We start from the raw sequence: 10,262 nt of genomic DNA, 5'->3' as shown, positions 1-10,262 counted from the left end.
CAAAACGGTAAATTTGGGTGATCGGTTGAGAAAAGCGGATTTCTGACACCAGATTCGTGCTCAGCGTGTCAGACTTGGTCCCCTAGACTCGTTTTTGGGCAAAATCAATGGCCCATGGAGTTTGTCAATCTGTAGATGGACGAACTCAAAAACGGTAAATTTGGGTGATCGGTTGAGAATAGCGGATTTCTGACACCAGATTCGTGCTCAGCGTGTCACACTTGGTCCCCTAGACCCATTTTTGGGCGAAATCGATGGCCCCTGGAGTTTGTCAATCTGTAGATGGACGAACTCAAAAACGGTAAATTTGGGTGATCGGTTGAGAATAGCGGATTTCTGACACCAGATTCGTGCTCAGCGTGTCAGACTTGGTCCCCTAGACTAGTTTTGGGCAAAATCGATGGCCCCTGGAGTTTGTCAATCTGTAGATGGACGAACTCAAAAACGGTAAATTTGGGTGATCGGTTGAGAATAGCGGATTTCTGACACCAGATTCGTGCTCAGCGTGTCACACTTGGTCCCCTAGACCCATTTTTGGGCGAAATCGATGGCCCCTGGAGTTTGTCAATCTGTAGATGGACGAACTCAAAAACGGTAAATTTGGGTGATCGGTCGAGAATAGCGGATTTCTGACACCAGATTCGTGCTCAGCGTGTCAGACTTGGTCCCCTAGACCCATTTTTGGGCGAAATCGATGGCCCCTGGAGTTTGTCAATCTGTAGATGGACGAACTCAAAACGGTAAATTTGGGTGATCGGTTGAGAAAAGCGGATTTCTGACACTAGATTCGTGCTCAGCGTGTCAGACTTGGTCCCCTAGACTCGTTTTTGGGCAAAATCGATGGCCCCTGGAGTTTGTCAATCTGTAGATGGACGAACTCAAAAACGGTAAATTTGGGTGATCGGTTGAGAAAAGTGGATTTCTGACACCAGATTCGTGCTCAGCGTGTCAGATTTGATCCCCTAGACCCATTTCTGGGCCAAATCGATGGCCCCTGGAGTTTGTCAATCTGTAGATGGACGAACTCAAAAACGGTAAATTTGGGTGATCGGTTAAGAATAGCGGATTTCTGACACCAGATTCGTGCTCAGCGTGTCACGCTTGGTCCCCTAGACCCATTTTTGGGCGAAATCGATGGCCCCTGGAGTTTGTCAATCTGTAGATGGACGAACTCAAAAACGGTAAATTTGGGTGATCGGTCGAGAATAGCGGATTTCTGACACCAGATTCGTGCTCAGCGTGTCAGACTTGGTCCCCTAGACCCATTTTTGGGCGAAATCGATGGCCCCTGGAGTTTGTCAATCTGTAGATGGACGAACTCAAAAACGGTAAATTTGGGTGATCGGTTGAGAATAGCGGATTTCTGACACCAGATTCGTGCTCAGCGTGTCAGACTTGGTCCCTAAGACCCATTTTTGGGCCAGATCGATGGCCCCTGGAGTTTGTCAATCTGTAGATGGACGAACTCAAAAACGGTAAATTTGGGTGATCGGTTGAGAATAGCGGATTTCTGACACCAGGGGCCGTATTCACGTCGACTTCGTAAGTCGATTTTCTTTCGTAAGTATAATTTGGTATTCACGTCAACACTTCTTAAGTTTTTATCGACGGAGCTCACGTGAATAAAAAAATTTACTTAAGAAGTAGGTCAAACTTAAGAAAATTCTTACGAAAATGATCGACGTGAATACGGCCCCAGATTCGTGCTCAGCGTGTCAGACTTGGTCCCTGGGGCAAGTTTGGGCGAAATCGACGCACCCTGAATATCAAACTGTAGTTGGATAATCAAAGTGCTGCTAAATTGACAGCAGTGCCATTGGTTGCCATACCGCCGGTAATGTCACTGCGCCGCTCCCAATTTCTGTTCGAAATTACAAGCAGGCCGCTGAATCTTATTATTTACACCAATCAATGCTGCTAGATTTTAAACCTCGTCTGTCAATTGGGCGTACATAAAAATATCTGCTTACGTAAGCTCAAAAATACTTTGGTGAACACTTTTTTTGTCTTATGCGCAGTAGTTGTCTGCATTGAAAAGCGCCATCAGCGAAAATATTTCAGACACAATTTAGTGGCATGCTCCCTTTGGCATATGATGAATGCAGATTGCTCATCTTTACCGTGGGGGCGTCGTTCAAGGAGTGTTTTATCACTGTTTTATATCCCTTGGTTCAAAGCAGTTGGTATAAAGGGACCGCAAATAAACTGTTCAGTCAGTGAACTGATGTGTTATTTAGATAGAAGGCTACAAAAGGCATTTCTTTCAGATCCGTCGTCGGTGATTATCAGACTATACCAAATGTCGCGCAGATGCGAGACGCTGCGCCAGACGGGCCCTGGTGGTTTCTGGAGTCATAAATCCTACCCAACCTAAAAAAATGACACTTAGCCCGTCCCGTCTCCCCTGCCTCCTCCCGCCCGACGAAAACAACCCAAACAATACAATCATGTATTTAGTCACAAATTATGAACACAACTACAACGGCCGTCCGCTGTCGTCATTATACGCTGTGAGCAGCCTGCTCCGCGTCCGCACGGACTCAATCCACTCCACCGCCCGTTACCGCCACTCTACCGCTAGGGTTACCGCAGCGGCTGTGGCAGTGCCGGGTTCTAGTCGAGACGGCCAGGCAGACCCGATATCCCCACTGTGGCAACACTCCCATTCACCGACCCTCTCCGGCCGCAACCAGAGCCATTAGCCGATGTTTGGTATTAGTAAGTCAGCGCCGCAGTGTCGCCGTTACAAGTTACGCGTCGGTTCAGAACCAACCAACTTAGGCTCTATGCACAATGAGATGTTGTCGAATGTTCTTTGATTCGGCAGCCAAGAGCTACTGCAAGGTGCTCCAGGAGAGCTAATCATCCCCACGTGATCGATGGAAGCTATGCAAGGCGAAAGATCACACAAAACAAACGACGCTCTAGAGAAGCAATGTCCGCGCCTCGACACACCGCTAACTCAGATCAACTTTTTATAATGCATTTAGAAGTGCATATTGCTCTTCTAAACGAACACACAGCACTAATCAATATTCAAGATTTGTGTCTTATCCACATGAAGTTCTGGCATAAACTAAAGCCTAGCGTTCGGTTTAAATAAGGCCTGGCAGAAACCCCTCAGGCTGGCACTGCAAACAGTCTGTTGGGTCGGAGCGCGTCTGCCGTCCGTCGGTCGGCGCCGCTCACGAGTAGATGAGGCGGTCGGCGGTGAAGCGGTCGTTCAGCGTCCGACTGCTGGTCGCTGCCGTCGGTCGGAAGTTGCTCACGCCGGCGCTTTGCCGGCCCTCGGCCGACGCCTGGTGCTGTGAGCGGCCCCGCGCCTGGATGGCGGCAATCTCCTGCTGTATGCGCGGGTCCAGGCCGCCACGAGTCCGGGACGGCGGCGGCGGCGGGGGCAGCGGCGGCGGCGACGGTGGCAGCATGTCGTCCATGTCCTCGTCGTCGTCCATCACCGGCGCTGTGAGCGTGGGTCAGCAGGTCAGCGACTTGAGGACAGGGGGAATACTTCCAGCACCTGGCATGGAAATGTGGCACAGTATAAAAACATCCGGATCCTAAGTACACACTGGCCTTGTAGATACGTTACAGAGTCAGAAAGAAACGACAAAATTACAAACTACCTATATCATTTATTACTCCTAAGTCTTCCTCCGAATCCCAATACGACATCCAACACTACGTTCCAGTTCCACCGCGTGTCGCGGCTACCCACCTGTGCGCATCGGTCGGACGGCGATGTCGTTTTTGAACTGGACGGTGAGTAGACTGGAGCCGGCCGGGGCAGTCACAGAGCTGCCCGTCAGCCGGGTGCGGTTCAGCGGGCGCCGCAGTCGCGCCGGGGTCGCTGCCGGCACCCCGTCGTGGTACACCTGGATCCTGCCTCCCTGCTGGGGCGGCGCCGGCCGGCGGGCGGCGGCCCCGCGGGCCCCTAACCGCGCGGTAACACCCCGAGCGCCACCCCGTGTGGCAGCGCCCCGACCGCGCCGAGCCGTGGCCGCCGAGACAGTCTGGTGGACAGGGGTGACGGGTTATGGACGGCTACTCGAAAACCAGAGCAGCGTGAGATAAAAGCAAATCGATTACATCAACTGAATGAGAGCAAAGAGCTACGTACATCAATGTAGCAAAAATAAGCACCCAAAGTTCGTGTTTATCGAATAAGTTTAACAAACCAGGAAATGCTGGCCAATCCGCGATTATTTTCTCTGATGCTGTTCCTGTCCTTTGCTATCAAAACATACTGAACCGAACTGAACTGAACTTTATTTTGCCAGGATGTCGGATACCACGATAAGCCTACGCACCGTCAGGCCGCGTCGCTTCATGATGATCTGATCCCTGGCGTCGATGCGACTCAGCTGTCTACTGCTGGTGGTCAGCTGCTGCAGCGCCTGTCGCTTCTTCTTCAGCGCTAGCGTCGTCAGCCGCTGTTGAACACAACAGTTAATGGTTGCCCAGGAGAGACGCGACGGAAAACAAACGGGGTACACGGCCAGCGAAATCGAGAGTTATGTCAATTATTATTGAGCTAGCGAATTATCATTTTTCCTTAGCATGCTGATTGCAAGCGGTGTGGGAAGAAGCCAAATCAGCATTAATTCATGACAGTCAAGGCTGAGCGTGTTGTACCTTAGCGCCCTTAGCAGGAGTGCCCAGCCTTCCGGCGAGCTTGGAGCCTCGCACAGCTTTCACAGCCAGCTGAGAACGAATCGTACCACGGTCAGACACAACAATGCTCCTCAGTCGAGGCTATAAGTGGATGAAACTGTATCAACTGGCATTTTGCTCACATTGTTAATGATTTAACCGACAGCATGGATTAGGTGTTCCTGGATAGGACACTCCGCCGATTTTCCGACCACCCAATTTCACGGCAGATAGGGCACCGGCGCCATTTTAGTATTGCGTCCTACGGGCGAAAACATGCAAAAAGTTAACATTTACATATTTATTCATCAAAAAGGACTTGTGTGATTGCTGAGGAGCAATGGTAGTTGGCGACAATTTGCACTGACAAGTCAGGAATGTCGGCCCAGTTTTTGGGCTCCTAATAATGGTGCCGTGTGTTAAATGGAGCCTTACCAACTATGAGAAAGGACTACACCTTTTTAGGCGCAATTTCAAAAAGTTAAAGGCCAAATTCAAAAAGTTTACGTTCAAAATGCACGTGAACGTTTTGAATTTGGTCTTTGACTTTTTGAAATCGCGCCTAAAATGCTGTAGAAACATGTTGAAAGTGTCTAAAATCGTATTTTCCGAGCTAAAGCTCGCTAATTTTGCCCTGTGCTAGCGCGTCTACAGCATGGACCCAAACGGCGGCGGCCGCCGGTGCACTATCTACCGATGTTTCGGCGCTCCGCCACCACGGCGGCCGCTTGGTCGCAGGCGCTAGTGTTGGGGAATAGGGAGTGACCTATCCAGGAATACTTCATCCATGCCGACAGCTTATTTAATAAGTTATCCATAAGTGAGACAGTATGTTATAGCGATTAGAAGGCGCAAGGAAGGTGTTCTTATTTACAAAGACTAGCCTAGCACCAAAGACACAGCGGATGGAATAACATGGATGATAAACGAACGTAGACGCCTTATTTTCGGGTATCGTGAGTAAGCATTTCCGTGCTAAGGTAGACAAGACATCAGCCAAACTACATTATATTCAACCACCTGTGCTATATAAAACCATTCCATTAGTGAGGGGACGCATCACCTGTAGGGCATCAAAAGTGGTCCGGATTAGGTTACGGTGCACGCGCGGAAGTGTGGCCGGTATTTTCAAGGGAAGGCCCAGTCCGTCGTGCGCTGCAGTCTTCGGAAGCTGAGGAGAGTAACACTGGGTTTGGAGCATAGTCATCAAAAGGGAGACACCCGGCATCGTGCAGCTACACATTAACAGCACACATCACACAGGGTTACATATCAGAGCCCCGAACAAAATTCAAGCGGTTATTCTCTCACAAGTGTGAGAAATGCAGACTACAGAGCAACCAGAAGAGAAGAGGTAAGCATGCTGACTTGGGGAATGTGAATGACTTTGGGACAAACATGGGAGACACAACGTGCATATTCTAGTGAAAGAAGGGTGCCGGTGTGCCATATCACTCAAAAGAAAAGTAAATTTCCGATACCGATCCTAGCATCAACCACTATTGTTTTGTTACCCCTACCGCATTTCAACGAAACTCAAACATGGCAACGTAATGACAGCTCTGGCCGGCCGGCGCGGCCGAACCTGAGCTCTGACCTGTTTGCGTTTGAGCGGTGAGGCGGTTGGTTTGGCCGACTCCAGGTGACTGCCCATGCGCGCGCTGGCCGCCCGCCACTTCTGGCCGAAGGAGGCACGGCTGGTGGAGCGCGCGGCGCCGCGCTGACCGCGGCCGGCGCCGCGGCCGCGCCCCCGCCCGCGCTGCGTGCTCGCCGCCCGGCCGTCCCGCGACGCCTCGCGCCAGCTGCCGCGGCCGCCGCGAGCCGAGCCGCGCGAGGCGCCGCGCGATGTCGAGCGGCCGCGGGAGGTGCCCCGGCCGCGGCTCTGACCCCGACCGCGGCCCCGGCCACCTGCAGGAGGCAGACAGATGTTGGTGACGGGTGGACACGATGGCAGCTAACAATCTATTGGTCAGCTACTGGTCTCACGGGTTAGTTATTTTTCTTTGCCATTTTTCTCTTCAAAGGAAGCCTGACGAACGTATCAAACTATTTCGTGGCATTATATGCTCGAGGTAGGGCAGGACCAGTCAGAGACATTACGCATTTTTTTTTTTGACCGATAAGAAATCCCGTTGTCCGTCGGGAAGCAAAGCTTGCTAAGTCTCATGTTTTACTATATTTGTATTGAATCTTATGCTCATGGCTCTGTCAGTCTGTGTTGTGTTATATACTCGTAAACACAATCCCGAATGACGAATGGCCATCGGAAGTAGTGAACACACCACAACGTTTGTCGATGTGTTACGCATCAATGATACGCCGGCGCCACAAAATCCACGTGTGTCTGCTCGATGGAGCGTTGGGTTCGAAGCACGAAGATCTACAAACTGGTTCGGGAAGCCGGCGTCAGTCCGACTGGGCTGCGTGCGTGGCACTGGGGCGTGTCACAGCTGCCGATCTGTAACTAGTCCCTTGATCTATTGGGGAGCAATGCAGTGCATACCCGATAGGTATACCGAATAAAACAACAAGATATCTTTTTGAGCTGACAATATTGCAAACATCACAAAATTAGCATGTGCTAAAATCAGGGATGCAGAGCCGTGGAAATTTCTGACGGCTCCGGATCCGGCTCCGGAGAAAAAATCGGCTCCCGCTCCGGCTCCGGCTCCGAGTAAAATGGTCCGGTTCCGGCGGCTCCGGCTCCAATACTCAGTACAGTCTGTCTTAATAGTACCGCGCAAAGTGACGGTGGATCCATCAAGCCTGACTGAGGTAGGGCCTGCTATAATTTGAAAGACACCGAACCAATTGACCTTGGGAATGGACGAGGATGTGAGTTGCTTCGGTGACTCAAATTTTGTAGGCCCTTCCTCAGCCAGGCTTGATGGATCCACCGTCACTTAGCGCGGTACTTTTAAGACAGACTGTACATCCCCTATGCAGTATGCAATTAAATACGGGTGGAAGAAAAAAGACGATGGGATTGGTGCACGTTAACCCTCGCCCGTATTGGTGTTTTTCCAGCCGCGAACGTATAAGGGGGGGGGGGGGGTCCGTTGGACCCCCCCCCCCTTGCCGTTTCGCCCCAGATCGAGCTAGAGCTTCGCGGAAAAAGCGAGCGTGTTGCCCGTGACGAGAGGAAGCCGATGATCCCAATTTTAAGGCCCTAGGTCATCGGTTGACCTTCCAGGTCAGGTCAATGACCCAAAAGTCGGGAAAATCGGGACCTGTTAGAAAGTCGTAAAGCGTGGCTATTATGGGGTTTTCGGGGTGCTGATCACGAATATCATGTTAGTTATGATCACAGATGATGTCTTCATGCATTTAGGCCAAGTCGGGTCAGGTCAGGTCAGGTCAACCAGTAAGGGTATTCGTAGTAGGTGGCAACCACCTCTGACAGCTTCGTAACATGTTACGAAGGTGCCAAAACTACTTCGTAAATGTTCATATGGTTGCTAAATTCGAATTCAGCTCCAAAAACTGGCCTAGAAACGTGTAAAACTCGAAAAAGTGAACCGAGGTCATCAAAGGTCAGTGACCTGACCTGACCTTCCGGTGACCTTGACTTGACACCCACCCTAATGCATGGGAGCAGCATCATATCCCATGTTTGAACGCTTAAAACCACGAAAAGACTGCAAACGCGCGGCTAATGCGAGCAGACATACGCCGAATCGCGATTCCGGCCAAACATGGTCTCGAAAAGTAGGTCACAGGTCAAAGGTCATTAGGGTCAGGGTCATGAAAATTTCAGGGTAGGTGTAAAATTGATTAACGCGAGGGTGCTGAAAGTTTCGTCGCGATCGGCCGCTTTTTACGCGAGTTATTCGCGAAAAACCGAGGGGGGGGGGGGGTCCGTTCGACCCCCCCCCCCCCTATACGGGCGAGGGTTAATTCTGTATTTGCATAACAAGGCTATTTTCATATTTTGAATATCACATGTTTTAGTGCCTAGTCAAACCGAACTAGGTCAATAATTTTTTCCTTAAAAAAGAGCCGGAGTCGCCCCCTTCTTTGACGGCTCCGGCTTCGGGCTATAGGTAACTATTGTTTCACGGCTCCGGTTCCGGCTCCGGGCAAAATATGCCGGCTCCAGCTCCGGCTCCGGCTCCGCACCCCAGGCTAAATTATTGTAGCCAGTAGACAGAGATATAATAGAGGGATTGGATTTGCACAGCGTCTGGGTAGATTGCTATCAGTCCGAAGTGGAGCAGCTAACCTGTTTCGGCAGCGGTCCTCACCCACGTGCTCACTTTTTCCTTGAGATGACCTCATTAGTAAAATTGAAAGTGGAATCGCATCACCGTGTAAATGAAACACCTTGCTACACAGTCTGCGTGATGTTTGAGATCTAAGAAGAATATTAGACATAATAGCACTATTAGCCGATTAGGTAACTGTATTCACGAGAAACATATCTCTGGAACCTTTTATTAGAATTGCAGTACACGTACAGAGGGACAAGCAGAGGGGAATGGCGGGATGGTAACATACCTCTGGTTGAAGTTGATCCACGTCCGGCTCCGCCACCGCCGCGGCCGCGCCGAAACATCCCGCGGTTCGCCTTGATGAAGTCATCTGGAAATAAACCAGGCAAAGCGGTTAGCCTAGAGCGTAAACCTCGCCACTCGCTGCAAACAAGCATGCGCTTGACAATGGAATATCCCCACCATTGATATAAAACATCGCTGACTGTGCAGCACAATCAGAGTGCGAGAAAAAACGTCACGGACGGGAAACAATTTCGTTTTCCGAGGACGGCAAACGAGTTTTGCTAGTTTTCACAACCAAATGTCGTATTTTCGTTTAGCAGACATTGTGTGAAAGTGCCATAACTTAATTAAGTCATCACCAAGGTTCTTGGATGATGCCTCATAACGATTTGAGAGCTCTGGTGGCCCGAGCGCAGTTTGATGATAATTGTTCAAACATGCTGCCAGCTTAATCGACTGCGGGGTAGTTTACCGCAAAATGGGTTTACCGCACTTGGTGAGATTGGGCCCTGACAGGTGGCTAATAGCAAGATCTGGCAAAAACAAAACAGGCAAGCAAATATGAAATTGATCGGACACGAGCGTGGGGGTCGGTGGTGAGCCCGGCCGGCCAGCGTGAGCCGTGAAGGGGTGCCATGTACGAGCCATATGAGGTGCCCTGGCAATTGACTGCAGTGACTGAGTACTCCAGCATACCTATGTTGCAACTTGCAATTAATGCAGATTGTAAATTTGTCATGCTAGAACACAAAGAATGCATACTACAGTAGACATGTGCAGTCTGCAAACAGCAAGCTATATGACTGAAATTTTGCATTCAAGAAAATATTGATTATTTTCAGAGCACAATGACTAATGAGTAATGACATCATCTACACCTTTTTACGCCCAATTTAGGCGGAAGTGCACACATTTCAAAAATAGTGCAGGTGATTTCGACGGTTCGGCATAGTGCCTTCATATATTGAATCGCGGCACGATATTCGTCATTGTGCACCCCACTCCGTCATAGTGTAGTTAAAAGTGGCCCAGGTTCAGACATATTGGACTTAGTGCAAATAATAATTCGTCAGGTTAAAGGGACCCTCCCACCTTCAAAAAAGTTTATGAATTGGC

At 50.2% G+C, this 10,262-nt stretch overlaps 1 protein-coding gene across 2 annotated transcripts; it reads right to left on the bottom strand.

The window, feature by feature from the left end:
* Positions 1 to 2,435: 2,435 nt before the first annotated feature.
* Positions 2,436 to 9,351, bottom strand: LOC122376065 (spidroin-1-like). 2 transcript variants are annotated; one of them, XM_043355738.1, is made up of 7 exons: positions 9,148 to 9,351; positions 6,248 to 6,558; positions 5,714 to 5,821; positions 4,633 to 4,701; positions 4,308 to 4,430; positions 3,716 to 4,010; positions 2,436 to 3,460 (listed from the first exon to the last, which is right to left on the bottom strand). In XM_043355738.1, exons 1-7 carry the CDS (start codon positions 9,296 to 9,298, stop codon positions 3,186 to 3,188), a joined length of 1,332 nt encoding a protein of 443 aa, XP_043211673.1. In that variant the 5' UTR covers positions 9,299 to 9,351; the 3' UTR covers positions 2,436 to 3,185. The 2 variants fall into 2 exon arrangements, with proteins under 2 accessions (XP_043211673.1, XP_043211675.1); XM_043355740.1 differs by lacking the exon at positions 5,714 to 5,821.
* Positions 9,352 to 10,262: the final 911 nt, after the last annotated feature.

The sequence above is a fragment of the Amphibalanus amphitrite genome, unplaced genomic scaffold, assembly GCF_019059575.1.
Source record: "Amphibalanus amphitrite isolate SeventyFive unplaced genomic scaffold, NRLGWU_Aamphi_draft 002002F_arrow, whole genome shotgun sequence".
NCBI lineage: Eukaryota > Metazoa > Arthropoda > Thecostraca > Balanomorpha > Balanidae > Amphibalanus > Amphibalanus amphitrite.
This window is presented reverse-complemented; position numbering and strand designations above follow the sequence as displayed.

Excerpts from the sequence above, each read along its gene's own strand:
- LOC122376065 (XM_043355738.1), bottom strand. The coding sequence starts at position 9,298 with ATGCTTGTTTGCAGCGAGTGGCGAGGTTTACGCTCTAGGCTAACCGCT. Across the intron at positions 5,822-6,247 it reads CACCGCTCAAACGCAAACAG|CTTCCGAAGACTGCAGCGCA; the intron begins GTCAGAGCTCAG and ends TACTCTCCTCAG. Across the intron at positions 4,011-4,307 it reads TGAAGCGACGCGGCCTGACG|ACTGTCTCGGCGGCCACGGC; the intron begins GTGCGTAGGCTT and ends CCTGTCCACCAG.